Source organism: Lissotriton vulgaris, chromosome 9 (assembly GCF_964263255.1).
Source record: "Lissotriton vulgaris chromosome 9, aLisVul1.2, whole genome shotgun sequence".
In the NCBI taxonomy this organism is placed as follows: Eukaryota; Metazoa; Chordata; class Amphibia; order Caudata; family Salamandridae; genus Lissotriton; species Lissotriton vulgaris.
Genome location: NC_141697.1, coordinates 538,004,450 through 538,029,768, shown reverse-complemented (window position 1 = coordinate 538,029,768; position 25,319 = coordinate 538,004,450). Strand labels below are relative to the sequence as shown.

General features: G+C 46.5%; 1 protein-coding gene across 1 annotated transcript in view; it reads left to right on the top strand.

The window, feature by feature from the left end:
• LOC147690382 (uncharacterized) overlaps nucleotides 1-25,319 on the top strand; it is a 2,590,730-nt gene that overhangs the window by 951,008 nt on the left and 1,614,403 nt on the right. The window contains exon 28 of the mRNA XM_086936677.1: nucleotides 4,576-4,671. Within this exon, the coding sequence (XP_086792803.1) occupies nucleotides 4,576-4,671 (96 nt within the window). The remainder of the gene's footprint in view (nucleotides 1-4,575; nucleotides 4,672-25,319) is intronic.

Genomic DNA, 25,319 nt, shown 5'->3' with positions numbered 1-25,319 from the left:
CAGGAATAGAGGAGGCCTTTTGACGTTGGTATCGGTGAACATCAAGGGCAAAATTACTATGATTGACTGTGCCTCTCACAATTTTCTTGTCTTAGAGATAAAGTTGGATGATGGCTGTAAACTGCTTCTTGTAAACTGTTACAATGCACCGAACGGATACCCAGAAACTGTGTACCTTGCATGGTTAGCAGATTTTTTAACTCTCTACAAGGAAAAACAAACCACTTATTGTCGATTTATTTTAATGGGCGATTTTAATGTACATTTATGTTCTAATTGTGCTCTAACAGATGAAGATGGGCCTGATAGTGTTTCCCCCCCCTCATCTAGAACATACCCAGAAGGGTTTGGTGCTCGAAAATTTATTAAGGGAAAATGATTTGTACGAACCAGAGTTTTATGATAACAGTACACGGGTTGCTACTTATATGGGAAGGGCTAGTGACTCGATAATTGATTTCATCTTTGTTTCATTAGGTTTCCTTAAACATGTGATTTCATACAATGCGATCGCTATGCCAATGAGTGATCATAATCATGTGGGGTTGGAGCTAGAAATTGCTCTTTGCTGTTAAAAACATTTGTTACCCCCCAGGCTATATTGCCACTAAAGGTTAAGGACCAGGGGAGAAGAATTAAATGGGAAAAGGTTGTTCCTGATGATTTTTTCTTAAACCTAACCTCTTTGGCTGCTGAAGATCTGAATGTTTGTGCTAATCCCCTCGCTGGGAGCGAGGAGGTTATATCCTCCTTTGAAGGTGTTTGTCGGTTTGTGGCTATAAGCCTCACAGCTAAAGGTCAGGGGGGTAAACAGAAACCGGTGAAGGGCTGGTTCGATAACAACTGCAGTAAAGCTCATAACCGCCTTAAGAAATCACTCAATACTCACCCAAGGGACAAAGCCCTAGTTGCGCAACTAAGAAAGGATTTTACTATGGCAATTAAAATGCGTAAAACCAAACTAAAGAGCGATGCCTGGGCAGAACTTATGGACAAAGCCACCCTAAAAAACAGTGCAAAGTTCTGGTCAATTATCAACACTCCTTTGTTCTCAGGTGACCAAAACTCTCTGCTGGAACTTAATATATCCGAGGCAGATTGGCTTAGCCATTTCGAAAAAATTTATGATAGCAACAGGGAGCTGGAACCCTTTGTAGTCCCTACTTCTGATACCCCCCTGGAGCCTGTGAGTTTTGATATAATTGAGGTGCTCAGAGCAATAGAGGACACTGCGGGACGAAAGGCCCCGGGTCCCGATGGAGTACCAGCGGATATGTTTAAGGCAAATCCGCTGTTTTGGGCCAATATCTTAACGAAAGTTTTTAATGCTTCTGCAGCAGTGGGATTCCCTTATACCTGGTCCTTAGCTACGATAGTACCAATATTTAAAAAAGGGCAGAGAGGAGACCCTAGATGCTATAGACCTATATCTCTGCTGGACTCCTCGGTTAAAATTCTAGGGAAGGTTGTCCTGGCGAGAATAGCTTCTTGGGCCAAAGGGAATAATATTCTGTCTGAGGCACAATACGGATTCAGGTCAGGGAGGAGTACAGAGGATCAATGCCTCAATCTCCACCTTATAATTTCCAAATATACAAGGGCAAAAGGGGGAACGATATTCCTAGGCTTCATGGACTTGTCCACAGCCTTTGATCTTGTCAATAGATCTAGGCTGTGGGCAATGCTCTTGAAGTTGGGCCTTGATAGCTCCTTGGTACATTTCCTGGCGGAGCTCCATAAAGATCTGAGAGCCTGCATCAGAATGACAACAGATGGGAAATGTACGGCAAGCTTCAGATCAACTAGAGGGGTCCGTCAGGGCTGTATACTGGCCCCAATGTTATTCACGTTATACGTGAATTCTTTGGAGGATGACTTAATGGCAGCCACGCAGGATATCCCAAGCATGGGGGGCGCACCAATTCCGGTGCTCCTCTATGCCGATGATGCGGTGCTAATAGCCAGGACCCAAATTGCCCGGCAAAAGTTACTTGATTCATTTGGAAACTTCATGTCTAGTCTTGACTTGGTGGTTAATAAGAGTAAATCCCACACTATGTCAGCAGGTTGTAGCAAATTTAAAGAAAAAACCTTCTTCTGTGACGGCGAGGCTATCACAAGTGTTAAAGTTTTTACCTATTTGGGGGTTATTTTTGATCAAAGGGGCACTTGGTCACCGCAGTTAACATCAAAAGCAAACGCGGTGAGAAGTTCATCATCTGCAATCCTGGGGTTCGCAAAGAGACTAGGGGAAAACCAATCGAGGCTATCTTGGCCATCTACAAAGCCAAGACTGCCGCGATTGCTAGATACGGGGCTGCAGTCTGGGGATATGCTAATTCTAAATGTATCCAGACAGAGGAAAATAAATTTCTTCGATCTTTGCTGGGACTACCTCAGTCAACTGCTACTCATTCCCTACACCTTGAGCTAGGCCTGGGCTATATTCTAGATACAATAAATCTAGCTCCGCTCCTGATGTGGATCAAGCTCTGGCTAAATCCGAACCTTAGCCTTAACCACAGGATCATTAAAGACTGTCTTAATTTAGACCACAGGAGGGATATTCAGTGGTTGTCCTATGTTGAGTCCTTGGCCGCGAAGCTGGGACGCCCTGAGATCTTCGATAGTCCAGAATCCCTGTGTAAAGCTGATCTAATGTGGGTGAAGACTAACTTTATCAGGTTACGTGTTGCCGAGCGTGAAGCGGATGAGCTATGCAAACCCTCTGTGAGGGCACATGTAATGATAACCTCATCTTTTGAGCTGGCTCCTTACCTGGCAGTGGTCACTAATTTCTTTCATAGGTGGTTACTGACCAAGTTCCGCTTCAATCAAATTTATACGGTCCTGTGGGACGAGAAAGACTGGTGTAAGCTTGAGGAGGCGTCCCCATGCAAATGTGACGGTTTTTCCACCCAGGATAATGCACATTTTTTGTTCTTTTGCTCTTTTTATTGTGAACCTCGTATTCGATATCTAAAACCAATCCTGAAGGAGATGGGTTTCACGCAGTACAAGCCCGCACTGTTATATTTACAGATGATGAATTCTCCTGTGATTATGTATTGCACTGCTAGTTTACGGGCTGCATCTGTTAGAAGTAAGAGATTAAGGTCAAGATTGGATTTACAATTGAGCATAGATAATTAATTCCTGTCTACTGTACTGTTGAGCGCAAACTGAAATGAATTTTGTGTATATATTCTTTTTTAAACTGTCTCTTAAATCTACGTCATGTTTAATACTGTATTAATTGATTTTAATATGTCTGAATTGTCTGATATATGTCTAGAATACTTTTATGATTTTAACTAATCGAATAAAGTGGTTTTTGACTTGACTTGACTTGAGAGGTATTGCCCAATTTGCACCATTACCATCTAGGTGGGTGATGATAAATGCAATGCAGGCTGTATCAGAGGGGATTGGCCCCAGTTTACACAATAATTGCAGTTGACATTGTCTGCAAAATACATTAAGGTTAGTGCTACTTGCAAAAAAGCACTCTAGGCGAGCCAGCGAAGTGGGAGTAAATGTATATACAGTGTCATTAGTACATGCTGTTCCCTCATTCCATGACAGCTCTGTTACCCTTGATTTAATTGAAAAGGCCATGGATTGAGTGACAAATTGTTTATCCTTGGAAATGAATCCTGAAGCTAACAAATAATGTGGGGGATATTGCACCAGTGTATCCCTGAGGGTTTGAATTTCTTGGCGCAAGGCTTGAACTACACTCTACAGCTCTCCAAGGGCCCTAGTTAATATTGCCATATTCGGAATTTCCTCACTGGAAATCTCTGGTAATGTCTGAGCTAGATCCTGAGCATTTGTCAAATTCCCTGGGTCCATATCGTCTGGGCAAAAAAGCTTTAAGTGGCTTAGATTTCTGTCTGACAGCTGACTAGGAAAACTTGTCTGCATAGACGATGCTGGACCCATCTGACTCCCAACACAGCACTCAATCAAAGAATGTATTACGTCAAACAGACAATGTCCCAGGAGTGAACGGAGTCTGGATAAAACAAAAAAAAAGGAAATGACTAAATCACTGGATGTTTGTCTGACTCACAGTTATACACGGGACACCCAACAACCCTTTTTGGGAATGCGCATTCTATTGTGCTTTAATGAACAACTAGGAAAAAGTAACATAAATCACATTAGTCATTGTACCAATCAACATAATCAATTTCTTGTAAACACTCCAAGTAATGAAACACACTTACAAAGTAATTAAAACAGTAAACACATATTATGATCTCTTGTTGTAAGGAGACACACAACTCTTATATAGAGTCCTAAGTCATGGTTCTAAGTCTCCTCATTGAGCATTTTACGCCATATGCTTCAGAAGTATTTTGCTTTGTCTTTCAGCTTTACTGCACTATCCTCTTTTTTTTGCTCATGGGAATGTCTCTAGTGCTCTCAATATTGTTGTTGCTCAGTTCAGGAATAAATGCACTAGTTGCTGAGTATTGCAAGCTTGAAATTAACAGAGTCTCTGAGAAAACAGGAACAGTGCACTAATGTTGTTCTTTTTCCCTTTGCTTTTCTTTTATTTAATTTCAGAGTTCCAAGTGATGACACCTGCAGAACGGACCTGGATGTTCAACCAATATTCCAGGCGACTTCCAGAGCACAAGGGATTGCCGCTGTTCCTCAACGGTAGGTCTTTCTGTGAGATGCCAGGATCGAGGGACCTCTGATTAGCTGCTCGGAGATGTCTGCAAATGCGCAGATATCGCCGGCTAGGCAGGATGCTGGACAAGGTCAGAGGGAGGGCTTCAGGCTCCAGGGAGATAGTGGAGAGTTTCTGCTTGAAGGAATAACGCCAAGCGCCCAACTGGGGTTTAACTGGACTATCTCTCATTGGTTTTATTGTACTGGAGGGGCACGCAGTTAATTATACTTCTGTGGTTCCATATTCTGGAAGAGCATGTGTTTACAGTGGCTCACGGTTTCGAGAAAATTCTTGTTTGCAGGCACATGAATAATTGCTAACATCTGTAATAACTGATTGCACGTGAAACCATTATAAGCAACCACCACAGGAAATTCTAAATGTGCACCTGACACAAATAATAATTCACCCCAGTATTGGAACTTTCATAGATACCCATGCTTTGTATCATTCCCTGTCGTCGGAATGGGAGCCTCTGTAAATAAAAAATATCATAACCATAGGTACAAAAGAGAAAATCAGGCCTAGGCCTCATCTCATTTTTTAGCATATCCCCCTCTTTGCGTAAAAGAGCCCAAACTTTCTCCAACAACCAATCAGAATAGCCTCACCCCATAGAGCCTTCCTGAGAGAGCCTCAGAGCCTCAGATTTTTCTAGCGCACGTTGTGCTAGGGAGTCTCCACTGAGCTCTGCTCATTTTCTTTCCATTTAACTTCATTCTTCTATTATTTACTTCAAACTATAATGTCTGACAAGGAGAAGAAGGCTTTGTTCAGGGCCTGTGCTACCTGTGCTAAAAAGAGACTTTTTGTGGAGCACAAGCATGATGACTGTATCTATTGCCTGTATCCAGACCACAAGGCCACAGATTGCAAGATCTGTAGAACTTTTTCTACAAAAACATTGAGAGACAGGTAGGGCCGATTATTGACTTGGCTGCAGAAAATGAAGTCACGGAAGGAGGTGCTGTATTCGGATGAGGAGGACTCTTCATCTGCTACATTCTCCAGAAAATCCAGAAAGAGGGGTAGGTCACATCCTTCTACTTCTTCTGGGGCCCCTGTCAAAGTCCAACATAAGATCTCTGATAGGTCTGAGAGGGCTAGTCCCATTAAATCTCTTCACCGAGGTGAAAAGGAGAGTTTTGGGACAGGCTGCTGAGGTGGACACAGCCAAGAAGGTGAAAAAGGATGTTTCTGTTCCTTCACAACCATCCCAAAAAGTGAAGGAGATCAAAAATCTGGCTGCTGTCTCTCAGGATGGAAAGCCTGACAAGAAGCAGCGTCCGTCGACGACGAAATCAGCAGGTACGTCGATGACTACTTCTCAGAAAGACCTGAATTCTCATGTAGCTCCGTCGACGGGACCGTCGACAGTGGCTGCGTCGACGACAACACCATTGATGACTTCGTCGACGTTTAAGGTGCCTTCCTGCTCGTCGACGATGGCTGTATTCTTGACGTCAACGATAATGATGACGAGGGTAGTGTCGACGGCTTCATCGACGACGAGGACTACGACGACAACGGCTGCTGTAATGTTGATGACGACGAGTTCATCGAAGATGCCGTCGACGATCAATCCACCGTCGATGATGAAAGCTCCGTCAACGAGAACCATTTCTCCGTCAACGGTTCCGTCGACGATTCCATCGACGACGATTACACCGAGGATTCCGTCGACGATGACTCCGTCGACGATTCAAAAGATCCACATTTCCATGCGAAGGCAGCAATTAACGCCGGAGATGACTTCTCCTAGGCGAGTAACACTTTTGCCTCCTACTATGCTGTTGGATGAGGAGTCTGATGACGAGGAGGATGATAATCCTTATGGGGATGCCTACAGTCCCTCGGACTTAAATGTGAAGTGTCAGGATACGGACACTGAGGAATAATACGAACACCAATATATCCAGCAAAGCAGACCTCCTCAAACCTTAGGACAGGACATGGTGGCCATGCCATCCTCTCAAGTATCGGATTTGCAATTGATGTTGCAAGATTATAGAAATAGGTTTTCATCTCAACCTATAATACAACAGGAGCGCCCTCCTTCTCCTGTTAGACCTCCTACTCCTGCAATCATTTTGACAACGGTGGTCCCACGGATGGTGGAACCGGAACCCAGAGAGGAAACTCAGGAGGATGTGGATGATGTTTCTTCTGATGACAATGTTCAGGAAGATCCTACGCATGATCCAGATGTGGATTATGATTATAGTGGCCTTCAAGATCCCGGATGTGACAGGGCAGGATACGGCTACCTCTCCGCCAGCTGACATTGGGGGTTTCCATAACCTCATGGAGAGGGCATCTAAAAGATTTGGTCTGCCGATAAAGACTGTGCAGAAAGACTGCTTCCTCTATGACTTTAAGAAACCATACAAGACGTCAGTCCGATCCATACCTATAATAGAACATGTATGATCAGAGGGGGTTAAAGTTATGCAAAATCCGGCGACAGTCATTCCTGTTCTTCCCCGGCTGGAGAAGAAATATAAGGCGCCGGAAGGCAGTCATGCATGTCTACTGGGACAACATAAAAACCGGATTCTGTCATATCTCAAGCGGCACAAAGCAAATCGAAAAATCCTTCAACGCCCCTGACTACACCTCTGGACAAGGAAGGGAGGCCTTGGACAATGTAGGCAAAAGATTCTCCTCTATGGCCAGCCTCCTAATTCGTGCTGCCAATGCTCTTGCCATCCTAGGCAGGTATGATCGCCAGATGTGGTGCGATCTTTCCCCGTTTGTGGAACAGCTTCCAGAATCAACAAGGGATGAGGCCAGGAAGGTGTTGATGGAAGGAGAGAGATCCTCGTCAGAGGTAATAGATTGTGCTATGGACATAGCGTCTACTGCTTTTCGTGCTCTACCTGGATCAGTTATACTACGACGTCAGGGCTGGTTACGGGAGACCTGGTTTCGCCAGGAGGTCCAGAACAAGATCTTGAACTTGCCATTCGATGGAGAAATGCTTTTCGGAAAGCATGTAGATGAAACCCTTCAAAGCATTAAAAAGGATACGGACACAGCAAAGTCTTTGGGATCTTTGATCTACCGTAAGGTTCCATTCAGAGGTGCGAGAGGAAGCGGTTTCTCCTCTTACAGGGGTGGCAACCAACAGAGATATTCATCACAATCCTCCCAATCGTACAAAACCTCAGTATTCCAATCAACGCCAGAGCCAGGCGGCGTCTTTCTCTCGTCAACCGCAGAGAGGACGTCAAAATCGTCAAGGGCGAGACAACTCCAAGAGGCAATAGCGGTCTCGCGGCTCTTTCTACTGTTCCTGCCCCACCGACAACAACAGTGGGGGGCAGGATTTTTCATTGTCTAGACAGCTGGAGAATTATTACATCAGACCAGTGGGTCTTGAATATCGTTCAGTGTGTCCATACGTTGGAGTTTCAAAATCTACCTCCAACCAAAGCTCCAGGCGCCAGTCAAACTAAACATCTGGGATTGCTACATCTCGAAGCCCACCATCTTTTTATCAAGGGGCGATAGAGCCTGTACCTCTCTCGCAGAGAGGGAGAGGGTTTTATTCCAGGTTCTTCCTGGTTCGCAAAACCACGGAAACTTGGTGCCCCATATTAGATCTAGGGGAGCTCAACACTTATCTCATCAAACTGTCCTTCAGGATGGTCACTCTCCAGGATATTCTTCGTCTGCTAAATCCAGGGGACTATATGGCGACTCTGGATTTAGAGGATGCATATTTCCATGTGCCGATCCACCCAGCTCACAGGCAATACTTGCGATTCACAGTAGGCAAGAGCCATTTCCAATTCAAAGTACTTCCTTTTGGTCTCCGGTCTGCACCGAGGATATTTACAAAGGAATTGGCTCCAGTAGCAGCTTTGCTCAGTAAGCAATCTCTAGAAGTTTTTCCCTACCTGGACGACTGGCTAGTCAAAGCTCCATCTTTCCAGGAAACTTCCAAGGCATTTACAACCTGCATTCAATTGTTCAATCACCTGGGCCTTCAACTCAACAAGAACAAGTCAGTTCTTCAACCGTCCAGGTCAGCAAAGTTTCTAGGGGCAATTCTGGACACGAAACACAGCAAGGCTTACCCAACAGACGAACGTCAAAACAAATTGATGCTCTCGGCTAGCCAATTGCTAAGAAAGAAATCCCTATCAGTACGGCTCTACAAGTCCCTGCTCAGATCGATTTCATCCTGCATACCATTAATTCCGCATTGCAGGCTCCGGATGCGGCCGCTGTAAGAGCAGCTCGATAAACAATGGTACCAAACAGAGGGCTCTTTCGATGACAGGATTACTGTGACATCAGAGATGAAAGAGGCATGCGGATGGTGGTTAGTGAGAAGCAACATCGCGGAGGGATTGACTTTCATGCTTCCTCCGTCTCCCATGGTTCTCACCACGGACGCCTCATTAGAAGGCTGGGGAGCGGTGCTCCAGGAACTACAAGTCAGTGGACATTGGGATCCAGGTCAACGCCAGTGCCACATCAACCTGTTGGAGCTCAAAGCCATCCGATTAGCCTTGCCGGCTTTTCTGCCACGGATTCTGAATCATTCAGTGCTGGTCCGAACTGACAACACGACGGCCATGCACTATATCAACAAGCAGGGGGAAACAAGATCTCAGACTCTATCCAAAGAAGCTCAACTAATTTGGGATTGCGCAATTCTTCACAAAATTGCTCTGACAGCAGAACACCTTGCAGGTTCGCTCAATGTAACAGCGGACGCGCTAAGTCGTCAGAAATCGATCAATCACAAATGGGAGTTAGACCAAACCATTCTAGAGGAGGTGTTTTCGATCTGGGGGACCCCGACCATAGACCTGTTTGCGACTCCAGAGAACACCAAATGCCGGTTCTATGCAAGCAGGGATCACAATCCGGGGTCCTTTGGGAAATCGCTTTAGAATTGCCTGGTATGACGCATTCTTTTATGCTTTTCCTCCGATACCCCTAATCCCGAGGTTAATCAGGAAAATCAAGGCAGAACCGTGCAGAATGATCTTGATTGCACCAGCGTGGCCCTGGCAGTTTTGGTACACAGAACTTCCCTTGCTCTCTCAGGATCATCCCATTCGCCTGCGACTGGTTCCTTCCCTGTTGTGAGGGTCTCAGGGTCAAGTGCTCCATCCGGACCCGATTTGGCAGCTTAATTTGGTGTTAGCTCAGCTAATAAAAGCTCCGTTTGAACCCATCCACAAAACGGACCTTAAATTCCTATCTTGGAAGCTAGCTCTTCTGTTGGCATTGACATCTGCCAGGAGAGTTAGTGAGCTTCAGGCGCTGTCTATAGTGGAACCTTTCCTTCAGTTCAAGCGGGATGTCATGATCCTTTGAACAAATCCGAGGTTCATCCCAAAGGTTCCGTCTGAATTCCATCTGAATGAACCATTAATTTTAAAGTCATTCTTTCCACGACCTACTTCTCCAGCAGAAAGATCCTTGCATTCTTTGGACGTTCAAAGGTGTTTAAAGTTCAGCTTTATGAAAGAGCCTTTCTTTTTGCAATAAAAAGATGTAATACTAAAGTTCTATTTAGAGTGCAATAAACCTTTTAGGAAATCCTCACAACTGTTTGTGTCTTACAGCGCCCCGAGGAAGGGATTTCCGCTAACCAAAGCCAGCATTTCCCGCTGCATCTCCAGTGCTATTCAGTTCTGCAATCAAGGAGCGGGCAAACCACTTGAAAGAAAAGTCTGTGAACATTCCACAAGATCAGTGGCATCTTCGATGGCTCTATTTTCTGGAGTCCCTATAAAGGACATCTGTAGGGCAGCAACGTGGAGCAGTACACATACCTTCACAAGACACTACTGCCTAGAGTCTACAGTGAAGGATGACGCTGCTGTTGGACAAGCAGTCCTCAGGAATCTTTTTCAATAAGAGGTGAGCTATCCCTACAATCCCTCCTTCCTGTTTGTCACATTTTGTATCAACTATCGTGTTCTTTCTATGGTAACATTTTATGGTTTGTTTACTAGGAGGATAGCTATGTTGTCGTGTCATGAGATTCATGTAACAAAATGTGCTTTTATGGCTTACTGCTAGCTACTCTGATACAAAGCATGGGAATCTATGAAAGTTCCAATACTGGGGTAAGAAAACATGTTACTTACCTGTAACTTTGGTTCCCCAGTATTGGTAACTTTCATAGATTCCCATGCGCCCACCCTCCTCCCCTGGGAAAGCTCGGCCGTTTTACTGAGATAGTGGCTGTTTGCACAACGGCTACGAAACTCTGAGGCTCTGAGGCTCTCTCAGAAAGGTTCCATGGGGTTAGGCTATTCTGATTGGTTGTTGCAGAAAGTTTGGGCTCTTTTACAGAAAGAGGGTGATATGCTACAAAATGAGATGAGACCTAGGCCTGATTTTCTCTTTTGTACCTATGGTTATGATATTTTTTATTTACCGAGGCTCCCATTCCGACGACGGGGAATCATAAAAAGCATGGGCATCTATGAAAGTTACCAATACTGGGGAACCAAAGTTACAGGTAAGTAACTTGTTTTCTTACTAAGGAACCAAGCCTTAAATAAACACAAAGATAATTACAAGCACGGGGAGCAGACATGGTGCTTGGTACAAACAAAATGCTAGTCACAAAACGTGGAGCATTACAATCCTGAGGAAAATATTGAAATCTGGCAAATGGCAATGCTAGTTTATGCCTAGCAAAACACAGAACCAACTGAACTCTATAGAGTTTTCGTGTAAAAATGTTTGTCTAAAAGATAGGGGGAACAACATTTAGCCTAAGCTGTGTAAAAGGAGGGTAGGATTACATGGCTCTTAATGCTATAACCTGATGCACATATGGGGCATGCTGGCATGCTGGCATGCAAGAGTTAGTAATCATAAAAGTTCCTACCCACAAAGAGTGACACACGGTGTGATGTTTATTGGGGTTTTGTGAATGAAAGGGTCATACCAACCGAGGGGCATGGCCGTTCCCAGCCAGTTTCCATGATTGATCATCTGGGCCTTAACCCTTTCAATCTATTAAGTAGAATAAATAGCCATATACTCTCTTTGAGTTAAGGATTTTCTGTACTGCGAATTCTAGATGACCAACAATTTTTAGAGGAGGTGGTGGTGGTGGTAGTCGTTGGGTTTGGGCATGACAAGGTCAGAACAGAGAGACATGGAACACTGGGTGAAAGGGAATGTCCTCTGGTAGTTGTAGACTGTAAGAGACTAGGTTCATTATTTGCTAAATAGTATAAGGCCCTCAATATCATGGATGTAATTTACGCAGTTCCTGACTTTGTAATTATTCAAATACAAATAAACATGGAGGTCGTACAGCATCGTCCTCCCAAGTCCTTCCGTTGGCCCCTTCTGAAACTAACCGATCTAATTTACTGACATCTTTCATTCCTTCAAATGAAGTAGAAATAAAAAGACTTCTTCTATCATGTATACCTGGATCACCATTTGACCCTTGCCCCGTATAATAAAATAAACAACCGAGGTTATCGACCCTGTTTATGCAGAGGTGTTTAATACCTCCATCCAAACTGGCTCAGGTCCTTTTTTATAGAAAAAAGCTAGTGTCATCCCACTACTAAAGAAACCTTTAGCAGATAGTAAGATTCTATCTAATGTTAGACCTAAAGCTTTTTTCCTGAGCATCCACCAAAATACTAGAATCTATAACAGATAAACAACTCTCAGAGTTTTTAGAATCCTATCACCTCATGCACCCGTCTCAGTCAGGTTTTTGATCTCGACACAGCACCAAAACTGCGCTGCCGGAAGTCACTGAGTCACTACAAAAATGTCCTTGGACTGCTGACACAATGCCACACTTTTTCTGTTCGAGCTCCATGCAGAGTTCAACACTGCCCCCATGACATCCTTTTACAACGCCTGTCTGATTGTGGGGTCAGAGGTGCAGCACTTATTTGTCTGACCTTGTTTCTCTTTGAGCAAGAGCAAGCAATTTGAATGAAACCTCATCTTTCCAAGCCAAACCTCTAAAATGTAGGATACCCCAAGGCTCTGCTCATAGTTCTACACTGTTTATAATGTACATGTCTCCTTTAGCCACCCTCGTTGAGACATTCGGCATTATGATAGTTTCATATGCCGACTATACCCAGCTGGTATTTTGCTACCTGGCAAATTAAGAATGCTGCAAAGTTCCCTTCTCAAATTGCATGAGAGCAATCTTAGGCTGGCTAAAAGAAAACAAAACGGAAATAATACTGTTAGAGCCTAACCCTAATGTTGGTTGTGATAGTGCCTGGCCCAAGAATGGATCTCCCGCAATCCTGGCTGCTATAAACCTGGGGGTCATCTGCGATAATCTCCTATATTTTAAGACTCAGATCCACACAATTGCTAGAATCTGTATGTGGAACCTTAAGGGTCCCAGGTAATTCCTTCCCCTTTTTCCATGCGAGGCCCGCAAAACCGTAGTTCAGGCTATGATCTTCTCTCGTCTGGGCTACATGAATGCCTTGTACCTTGGTTTAACTGCATATTTAGGCCTTCAACTGCAAGTGGTCAAAAATGTGGCAGCGTGACTCCTTTTTATTTTGCAAAAAGCTACCCACACTTCACCATTCCTTACCCACCTGCCCTGGTTCCATGTCAATAAAAGGAACATCTTTGAAGCACTGACCTTAGCACAGAGTGCCCTGAATAACATCGGTCCCAGCTATCTGAACAAAGAATCACTTAGTACCAGTTCAGCAGAAATCGATGTTCCAGTCAGTCCCGCCTCATGTAGGTTCCTCCTTTTAAAAGGAGACGTGGTGGTACCTCTCTTTTGTATTCGTTGCGAAAATGTGAAACCTCCTTCCCTATCAACTCAGAAGCACAGAAACTGAACACATCTTCCGCAAATGTTTAAAAACATACCCGTTTAACTTATAATATCTTATTTCACTCTATATTCAAGCTATACTTGATCACCAACTTTGTAAGCTGGTTGTGGTGTGCAATGTTTGTTTGAGTGTCTTATCATACTTCTCTTGGTTTGTTTGAGTTGTATTTATACAGCTTGTTGAATCTCAGAAAAGTGCTTCAGGAATTTCTATAGGGAACCGAATTTATCCAGTATTATGGGTATCTTTCATAGATTCACATGCCTGAATCATTCCCCGTCGTTGGGGTGGGAGTACCCGGTACATAAAAAGAGTAATGTTATAAAGACATATACATAGTAATAGTCCAGAGGCCTCTCATTAGTAACATATCCATGTCCTTTTGTAAAAAGGACCAAACTTTGGCCAATAGCCAATCAGATATCACCACACTCTAGAACCTTCCTGGAAGGAGCCCTAGTCCTTCAGATTTTCTACCGCACGTCATGCTAAGGGAGTCTCCACTTAGCTCTGCTCAGCTTCTTTGAATTTCTGGATTTTTTACACATATTTTTCTCAGAATTGTCTTTCTGTGAGGGATTTTCAGTTTACCCATGGCTGATACTCCAAAAAAGGGGCTCTTTAGATCTTGTGCCTCTTGTGGCAAGAAGAGGCTTCATATAGATGACATTACACTAAAGGGGGTTTTACCTATGCAGTCACGGGGACCTGGGCGCTATGTGGTACATATAAATACGGGGTCCCCGTAAGAAAGGTGTGTTGTACTAGCTATTTCTAATAGATACATCTGCCGTGTGGATTCCTCACCTTGTGAATATCCCCCTTGCACCAGCAACATTCGGAAATTATTTTTCGTAGCCTCGCGCCGACGTGGATAGGACGTCACAGAGACACGGCTCCGCTCGCGACTCCGCTGACGTCACCGACGCCTATAATAGGCCCACGCCGGCGTGATGACATCCGTTCCCTTTTTTCCGCGTCGTCAACGTTAACGGTTATCGGAAATCTCTGTAGCCTACTGGTACATTGTTGCCGTTTTGTTACTTATTTCTGCTTCTCTGTATCCTGTTTCTTCGAAGATGTCATCCAAGAAGACTGGCTTCAAGCCCTGCAGGGAGTGCGGTAAAATGATGTCCATTACCGACCCCCATGAAGACTGCATCTGGTGTTTAAGTTCCGACCATGATGTGGAGGATTGTTCTTCATGTCGGAAGATGAATCCGAAGGCCCTGAGGGAGAGAGAAGCCAAACTTCTGGTTGCTAAGGTGAAGGCTGGAAAGGAGAAGTCGTCGAGGTCTCGTTCTCGAAGGGCGAGGTCGAAGTCCAGGGCGAGGTCGAGATCTGCTTCTCGAGAGAGGTCGTCTTCGAAGTCGGCGTCGGATCATGTTTCGAAGTCGAAGAAGAAGCACAAGAAGAGGAGACATGAGTCCCGACGTCGGTCTGGTAAGGAGTCGGGCTCGAGGTCGAGGTCGAGGTCACCGAAGAAGGTACTTTCGAAGGTGGTTACCCTCGAAGTCTCTGAGCATGAAGGTGAGGCCTCGCCATCTGAGTCGCGTGGGCGGTCTCCATCTCCGGCTCCGAATGCTTCTCCGGTTCCGAATCCGTCTCCGGCGCCGTCCCCGGCCCGAGAAGAGGAATAGGCCCGGGAGGATGTGGATTCTGTGCCTGTCGAAGAGCCGAATTCGATCCCTCCTCAGGACCGGCCTGATGGTTTTCAGCCGCCCTTTCCTGCTCCAGGCCAGGACCCTTCAGCGTTTCTTAACGCAATGTATGGTGTCTTCTCAAGGGCGTGGTACCCCTCTGGTGCACCTTCGGGTCCCATGGGTCCTTTGGCATTCAGCCTGGGAGTTCCTCACTCCTATCCTCCGGCTCCGTTTATGCCTTACATGCCGGCTCCGACGCCGCATTGGCAATTCCCGGCTCCGCCGAAGTCGTCAACGCCTATTCCGGCGTCGCCTGCTCCTGATCATCCTCGAGGGCATTCTTCTGTGCCGTCGGATTCGATACCGGCGCCGGCCCCGAATCCGTCGAAGCCGCATGTGGATCCGGCTGCGAGGCGTGTAAAGGAGAGGTCAAGAAGGGAAGCACAACGCCTTTTGGAGGAGCAGAGATACATGGACTCACAGTCTGATGTTGAAGAAGGTGAACTAGAGGAGAGCTGTTTTGAGGAATTGGCGGATTCAGGGACTCTTGATTTCTCTCCAGAGTGGGAGTTGCCCTCAGGTTCAGGTGCTCCCTCTAAGGATATCCAGCCTTACCATCTGGTTATGAGGAAGGCTGCTGAGCTTCTTCAATTGACTCTGCCTACAGTGGAGTTCAAGTCTAATATCCTCACAGAAGTCTTGCATTCACCGAATTCTGTGGTTGAGCCTTTACTTCCATTCAATGATGCCTTGACTGATCCTATTATGGAAGTGTGGAAGAAACCTTTGTCGGCTCCTGCGGTTTCAAAGAGTGTTGCGAGGAGGTACAGGGCCGCTCCTAAGGACCCGGCTTTTCTGTCTTCACATCCTTCGCCAGAGAGCCTGGTCATTCAGGCTGCCTGTTCTAAGAAGAGTCTTAGTGCCTTTCCTCAGGTTCCTTGTGAGAAGGATGCAAAGAAACAGGACCAGGTGGCAAAAAAAGACCTTTTCATCGGCTAGTATGGCCTTGAAGTCAACTAATGCCACATGTCTAATGGGAAGGTATGTGCATGCTTTAACGGACTCCTTGCGTATACTGGCTCCAAAAATTCCTGGCGCCAACCGGAAGGATTTTGAGGAGGTGATTTCTGACACTCAGGCGGCAGCCCGCCAGGTAATTCAAAGTGGTCTGGACACTGCTGACTCTGTGGCTCGTATTATGGGCACCGCTGTTGCCACTAGGAGGTCAGCCTGGTTGAAGTCGTCGGACTTTTCGGCTGATGTTCAGGCGACTCTGCTTGATCTTCCTTTTGATGGCTCAGGTCTCTTTGGGAAGAAGGCGGATGCGGCTCTTGAGAGGTTCAAGGATTGCAGAGCGACAGCGAAGTCTTTGGGCCTCCAGATCAGGGGCACTTCTTCCAGCAGAAGGTTCAGGGGCTTTGGTTGCTCCTTTCGGAGTTTCCGGCAAGGCCAACAGCAGCAGCAGCAACAGCAGCAGCAGCAGAATTCAGTGTACAGATCGTACAGGGGAAAGCAAAGAGCGCGTCCTCGTGGACGTCAGCCCTCCTCTTCCTCCACCTCTTCCAACCCCCCTGCCGCAGAAAAGCAGCCCTAGATCCGCCATTCAGGATCATGTGGGTCCGGTTGGGGGTCGGCTTACCCATTTTCTACAGGATTGGGAATCGGTTACGACAGATCTTTGGGTTCTCAATCTTGTAGAAAATGGGTATGCCCTTGCCTTTCGGGAATTTCCCCCTGTTTACCCTCCTTGTCAAGGTTTTTGCTCCGAGGAACATCTGTCTCTTCTGCAGGAGGAGGTTCTAACTCTGTTACGAAAGGGTGCGATAAAGGTGGTCCCAGAGCAGGAAAGGGGTCAGGGATGCTACTCCCGGTATTTCCTGATCCCCAAAAAGGATGGCAGGCTTCGTCCAATCCTGGATCTCAGGATCTTGAATCTCTATCTGAAGCAGGAGAAATTCAAGATGCTCACCCTTGTTCAGGTTCTTCAAGCGTTGATGGAAGGAGACTGGATGGTGTCGCTCGACTTGCAGGACGCGTATTTCCATATACCCATCCTGAAGTCGCACAGGAAGTATCTCTGTTTCACGGTTGGGTCGCAACACTACCAGTTTGCGGTCCTTCCGTTTGGTCTTACTACTGCGCCTCGAGTCTTCACCAAGGTGATGGCGGTGGTGGCAGCTCATCTCAGGAGGTCGGGGATACCTGTGTTCCCTTATTTGGACGACTGGCTGATCAAGGCGGAGTCGTCAGAGAAGGTGCTCCATCATCTGCAAGAGACAACTCAGTTGTTGTTCAGGTTGGGTTTTTCGATAAATGTACCCAAGTCTCACCTGGTGCCCTCCCAGCGCAACCTGTTCATAGGTGCCGTACTGGACACTACTGTTTGTCGTGCATTCCCTCCACCTCAAAGGATTCGCGACATACAGGAAATGATTCCTTTGTTTTACCCTGGAGCGGTCGTTCCAGTCCTGAAGGTCCTTCGCCTGCTCGGTCTGATGGCTTCTTGCATTCTCCTGGTCAACCATGCACGCTGGCACATGAGGGCACTCCAGTGGTGTCTCCGCAGGCAGTGGTATCAGCACAACGGAGATCTCGGGGAGTCGGTGAAGATCTCCAGAGAAACTGCAGCGGATCTGTCTTGGTGGAGCGTGGAAGGCAACCTGTCGCAAGGGAAGCCCTTCCATCTACCTCCATCGGTGGCCACGGTGATAACGGATGCATCCACTCTAGGGTGGGGTGCTCATCTGGGGGATCTGGAGATGAAGGGTCTTTGGTCTCCAGAGGAAAGGTTGCTTCACATCAACCTTCTAGAGTTGCGGGCGATACGTTTGGCGCTCAAGGCCTTCCTCCCTTCCCTTCGCGGTCAGTCGATCCAAGTCCTGACGGACAACACGACCGCGATGTGGTACATCAACAAGCAGGGAGGAGTGGGGTCGCAGTGTCTCTGCAGAGAGGCTCTGCGTCTCTGGTCCTGGGTTCAGGACCACCAGATTTGTCTGACGGCAAATCATCTGGCCGGAGTTCTGAACGTGCGTGCAGACAGTCTCAGCCGGCAGTTCTCTGCCGACCACGAGTGGAGGCTTCATCCGGAGGTGGTTCGTCACGTCTTTCAGACGTGGGGGACTCCTCGGGTGGACCTGTTTGCCACTCGCGAGAATGCTCACTGCCCGTCATTCTGCAGTCTCCAGTATCCGATGCAAGGAGCCTTGGGGGACGCGTTTCAGTTGAGTTGGGGAAATCAACTCCTTTACGCATTTCCTCCCATACCCTTGATTCCTCGGGTTTTGAGGAAAATTCGCCAAGACCGGGCCCAAATTATATTGGTCGCCCCGGATTGGCCAAGAAGGGTGTGGTATACAGATGTACTCCACCTCTCCTCTCACCCGCCGCTCCGTCTCCCTCTCAGGGCAGACCTCCTCTCTCAGATGGAGGGGCAGGTTCTACACCCCCACCTCCAGACATTGCACCTTCATGACTGGAGATTGAACGGGGCAACCTGATTTCCTATTCTCTTACACCTGATGTGGTGGATGTCATTTTGTCTGCCAGACGTGACTCTGTCGGAGAGTAGGGTCTGCAATCCTATGATCACCCAGATTTTTTGCTTTTGTTTCACTGGTTTACGACTTTCTCTGGCTGTGGGCCTGCTAATCAGACCCACAGCCTGGCTGTTCTCTCTCTAAATTACCACATGTACCCTAGGTGCATTTACTGATTGGTACTGGGCCACCTTATCAGACCCTGTAACTCAGGGCATAGGTGTACCCAGGGCCTACCAGGGGCTGAAGCATGTATTATGCCACCCCTGGCTGGCCTCCTAAATTTGACACAACTGGCTGCATGACAGCTGGGGCAAAGTCGTGTAATCACCCTTTGCTGTAGATATAGTATACCTATATCTAACCCTAAAATGGACACACAGATTCCTATCAGTCACTCCTATGGCAGGCCTTAACAATCCTGAAGGCAGAGTGCTTGGAATCATGTGAGATGGTGCTCTGGCATGAGCTGAGCCTGTCTGCAGCTTGCGGAACCAAGTCCTAATAGCGGTTCCATGATAACGCATACCATATACTCTTAAGTGCATTATAATCCTCGCGGTTAAATGCTAACTTTGGTATTGCTTTATCAAAACATGTCGAGTAAGGTGTCATACGAATTGGAATACTAACCCCTCGCCAATTCTGGCGACGGGGTTAGCATTCCACCCTTCTAGAGGGACACGACATGTATGTAACTGTGAACCCCGGTTAAAGTTAAACAAAGCCTCAGCTCCACAAAATGGATGCTGCCACCACAGACACGAGTCTGACCCCCTGCAGCTGGGAGTCCTTCCAGCGAGGGGAGCCTGGACAAAGGGTTTCCTGTCGAGGGCGGTGCTAGCACCGTCCCAGACAGGGTTTTGTGTATCCTGGGTAGGCAGGGCTTTACAGGAAGGTGACTGCTGAGTGGCACCCCGGTGCTCACTACGCATAGGCCGGTCAGAACCAGTTCCAGGGGCACACCAGCCCCTGGCCTGGGGGAAGTCCGGCATGGGTGAGGGGTGTAACCACCCCCCTCCTAGTCCCACCCATAGGCAGGACCTAGTCACCGGGTCAGCCCCCTTTTTTTTTAGTATAAAGATGGGAGCGGGCCCCCTGATCAAATTAGATCATCTTTGGAATCAAGACACGACTTTCTGTGAAAGACATCAAGATTTCCTTCTTCAAGATTCTCCCTTGTGGCTAAGGAGTAGTCACCCTGCATCAAGCGGGCACCATCCTAAGAACACTGCGGTCTGCTGCAAGTCCTTCCTCCGGAATCCGACAACCCAGCTCGACGAGACCCGGCTTCCCTGGCACCTCTGACGTCTACTCACCTCTACAGCCAAGCTGAGAACTGTGAGTGCGACGAGACCTCGAGGGACCGACGATCGCCAAGACTGCACGACTTCTTTGCAACAAGCCCACCGTGTGCTCCACTGGTGAGTGCTTTGGGGTCCGAGAAGCCCCAACCCTGAGCAGCTCCAGCACCGAAGATCAGCCCTCCAGCCTCTCCACGATCTGCGTGGGGCCCTTCTGCTTTTGCCTGCTCACCGCGCTGTGTGGCTACTAGCCGGCTGGCTTGTGGCCTTCTTCACGACGCCCGACGACATCACTGCTGCTGGTCTGGTTGCTCCAGACTGGCCCTTGCTTCCTTCTTCAAGAGAGGCACCCCGGACCCTCCTGGTCCACTCCAGACGCCATTTTGAGTCCACCGCGTGGGCTTGAATTTGCCAAGGCTTTGTTGCCCAATCCTGGGTCCAGCGACGCCGACAACTTCATCCATCGTGGGACAGCTCGCTCCTCCATCCTGGTCGCCGACAACGCCTCCTGGTCCGTGGGATCTGCGAGCACAGCGTCACCCACTCACCTAGTCGAGGTGACTACCATCCGGTGCCCTCCTGGTGCCACCTGACTACTGGCTAGTAGTCACGAACTTGGTCCCCTCTGCTTTCAGGTGTTATCTATCTTCAAGATCCAGGCTTGGATCACTTCGAACTCTCTTCACTGGTCGCCTGCCAGCATCTTTCTTCCAGGCTCCTGGTCCGTCTACGAGGATTCCCGACGTCTTTTGAGACCTATGCAGCTGCAGCCCCTGGTCTAGGTAACTTCGGCATTTCGGTGCCCCAGCATAGCCTCACTATCCAAGGGTCAGAATCCACTTTCGTTTTCCTCCTACCAGGTCGGGTTCGCCCGAGAACACTAACTCTGTGAAATCTAGCTACCATAGACTTTGTCCCGCATCACGCGTGAGAGTGCACACTCTGCACCCGAGTCCCCTAGGCCTCCTAGAAGTAATCTGAAGATTCTATAGTCAAGACCTAGCGATTCCAAAGCCTATTAGTACTGTACTTACCTGCTAGTAATTTCGCATTCCACTTTCAGAGTATATGGTTTTCCGTGCCCCTCGGGCATTTGTATATACTGTGCTAACTTAAGTATTTTCGTAAGAGTTTTTGTTTTGTGCTTAGTACCCTGTCCTCATAAAGAGTACAGGGCTGTTGTGATTTTAATAAATACACTGTTTATTTTCATAACACTTGTGTGGTGTCCTTTCACTTGGTATTCAAGGGGTATATGTGTGGTATAACAGCTGGCTTAACACGCCCTCTCGAGTCTTTATCCTTAGACTGCTCGCATCCACGCTACTAGGATAGCTGGTCTATAAGGTTGACTTACAACCAATCATCAATAAGGGTTGCTGGACTGATACATAGTGTTCACTAGAATAGTGAGCACTGCATACAGGCCACCTTCTCACAGACTCCACTAAGTCTGTCTATTCTTATAGATGGTCTAGGTTTGTTATTTGGTGTGGTGAGAATGATATTGACCCGTTGGAGCCCATTTATCAGATGTGCTCCGGTTTGCTCTTTCTTTGGCGCAACAGGGGCTGGCAGTTGCCACAGTTAAGGGCTATCTTTCGGCGCTGTCGACTTTTGTTTGTTTGCCTGATCAGCCCTCTCTTTTTAAGTCTACTGTAGTCTTGAGGTTTTTGAAGGGTCTTGTAAACAAGTTTCCTCCTACTCCTTTTATTGTACCTCAGTGGGACTTGAATCTTGTTCTGACTTTTCTGATGGGCTCTCCCTTTGAGCCTCTTCATAAATGTCCTATGAGGCTTTTAACCTTTAAGGCAGTTTTCCTAGTTGCGATTACCTCAGCAAGGAGGGTGAGTGAGCTTCAAGCTCTAAGTTCCAAGCCCCCGTTCCTGACCATACATGCTGATCGGATGGTTCTAAGGACCAGGGCTGCTTTTCTTCCTAAGGTGGTGACTCCTTTCCACCTTGGTCAATCCAACACCCTCCCTACCTTTTATCCTCCCCCACACCCTTCCAAGGAGGAGGAGAGGTTGCACCGTCTGGACCTTAAGAGGGCGGTGTCTTTTTATTTGGACAGAACTAAAGACTGTCGCTTGGATGATCAACTCTTCATTGGCTTTGCTGGCTGCAAGAAGGGAAGAGCGGTCCATAAAAGAACTTTATCAAGATGGATCGTTCTGTGTATAAAGATCTGCTACTCTTTGGCCTGTAAGGAACCTCCAGAGGGTATTAGGGCTCATTCCACTAGAGCTAGGTCGACATCCTCTGCTTTAGCTAGAGGTGTCCCTGTGGAGGACATTTGTAGGGCGGCAACCTGGTCTTCCCTCCACACTTTCGCGAAGCATTACTGCTTGGATACCGAAGTCAGGAGGGACGGCCACTTTGCGCGCTCTGTCCTTCAGGATTTCCTGGTTTAGAAGAGTGGACACCCTCCTCCGGGAGTGGGGACTGCTGTGGGACTCTATTCACAAGGTGAGGAATCCACACGGCAGATGTATCTATCAGAAGAACAAGTTACTTACCTTCGGTAACGCTTTTTCTGGTAGATACTATATCTGCCTGTGGATTCCTCACTGACCCACCCGCCTCCCCGTTGTCCACTCTTCTATGCCAGAGTTATTGTACTGTAATGTATATTTATTTTGATGTCAAGGAAATGTTTCATTTGCTTTCCTGCATTTGCTTTGCACTGTGTGTTTTGCCTTGACTATTGTATACTGTGTATACTTTGTATATATCTACTGTCATTGGTCCGTCCGTGTGCCTCGATGGCACGGAAAAAAGGCGAAACTGATGTCATCACGCCGGCGTGGGCCTATTATAGGCGTCGGTGACGTCAGCGGAGTCGCGAGCGGAGCCGTGTCTCTGTGACGTCCTATCCACGTCGGCGCGAGGCTCCGAAAAAGAATTTCCGAATGTTGCTGGCGCAAGGGGGATATTCACAAGGTGAGGAATCCACAGGCAGATATAGTATCTACCAGAAAAAGCGTTACCGAAGGTAAGTAACTTGTTCACTAGCACTTAACAAAATTCAAGAACAAAGTTCACATTTTTATGAAACTTGCAAGTATTGCAGTTTATTAACAACACTGAGCACCTATAATGGTGACAATCACTTTATATTAATTGATATTGGATAAGAAGCCCCAAGGTGAGGGGAGAAAGGAAAAGAAAAAGGGGTGCTTAAAGATGTGAAGTTCAAAAAGAGATAGGCATATTTAGTCAAAAAGAAACCACAATGTTGATACCACAATCAATACAGGATGAAACATTTCAAATGCAACAAACCGAAATTTGTGGCCAAAATTAATAAAACATTGAAAGGAGACATTCTACGGTCACAGCCTATAGATGGAAATGTCAGGGAATTGAGCCGGATGTCCAAAGCAAAAGAGCCGTCGACGTTTCGACCCCTGTTTTATAGGTCAGATTAGGTCCTTAAGCGGGGTCTTCATCAGGACAAAACAAGAAAAGAGGTAGTGGGGCAATAGTATCTGAAAAGTTAAAAACAGAAAATCAAACATTCAAAGTGGCACAACTAAATTGCAGCTCAATTTAAAACGTCGTGGGCACGACGCCGTAATTTCTTTAACAATTACCTTGGTCAACAGGCCTCAGGGGTCTCTGATGTGGGAACTCGGATGAACCACTCAAATGTAGTGGACAGCCGCCGCGAAACAAGTTCGCAACTACAGAGGAATAAAAGTGAGAGAAAAGGATCTGTTATCAGACATATTTCAGTTCCAAGTGATCCTGTCAAATATACAGCTAAATACATCAGTTCACAGGGGGGTAAACCTCATATATCAGAATGATGAGATTGCGTGCGAACAGAGTGGCCGCTGGTCATTAGAGGAAAACGAATCCCATCGTACAAAAGGTATGGTTTCAAATGATGGGGTGAAAATTAGAATGGTCTCAAGATCTAATATAGTGAAAGGCTGGAGACAACTAGATGTAATTGCATCATTAATTAAGATGGCCCAGCTAATTATAAGATTTAATGGAATAAAACATCAACTGCAATCAAGGCATAAAAAATGTGCTCACCCTTGATTTGAGAAAACTAGGACATCTAAAGGAACCGGACTTCTTCATAGGACTACAGAATTCCTACTCAAGGTCATCGATAATCAAATATGACAATGGCACCTTATTTCGAAGGCGTGTGATCAAAAATTGCGCTATGGGCAAAAGAAGGTAAGACTAATCAAATGATATTAGCCATGCTGTATCAGGAGGTATGACAGTGCAAGGCCGAATAATATCGAATACGGTATAATCACTTACTATTATGGACTGGGAGTGTTAGATTCACAGGCGTGCACTTGTTCCCAAAACTCGCATCAGTGAGGCACTACAAACCAAAGGAAAACTTGCCTTGGTTAAAAAGGCTCTTCCACGTTGTGGCGGTGTGCGTATCTCAACCAAAACATGTCGAACAAAGGGGAAGGGTTACTTACTTAATTCTAGAAGCATAGTGCGGTGATTATTCTGCTTATCAAGTGTAATCCGATTCACTGTGTGGGAAAAACAAACACACAGAAAACAGTCCGTCACTAGCTGATGGAATCGGCGTGTGTTGGCTCTCGTGACAATGCATTCTACTCGGAAGGGAAGTCAACTTACATCGGCCCGTCAAGAAAACGATCTCGGAACGCCAACCATCAGTTCACCGAAAGCCACGTCAGCGCGCCGTTGACACTACGCTTAGTTTTGGAAAGCTGGGTCACGTGGCCAACCCATAATAGAGAGTGAGGACATACTTCACTGCCAGAGCAAGCGGGGATCTATCCACAAGAACCCGAGTGGATAAATGGGTTCTAAATAATTTTGAGTCATTGTATGAGAGCCAACTCGTGGCAAGAAAATTTATATTCGAGGGAAGTTATAAAAAATAAAAATAAAAGAAAATGTAAATACCAACCACAGTGTGTCCGATAACGATTCGGATGGGAAATCATTGGTAAATATTACGGAAATTGTGAGCAACGGTTGAAACCTACTGTGTCTGTGATACCATGCATGATATAAATAAATACCTCTATAAACAAAAATCGTGCAACTCTCTAGCATGAGGTTGTAAACGATTTTAAATCAAACATAATTAACAACATGTTTGTAATACACTTGTGCTACTGGTCATGCAACATATAGGAAGGCCATCTAAAGGCTAAATGTAGTTATAAGTCAAAAGGAATCAGACCACCTCATTAGTTTCCATAAGGGGTAACCGTGCAATTCTCAAGCATGAGATTGTAAACGGATTAGGTCCAACATGTAATTTGTGACATCACTAGGTATGTGACGGATAACAA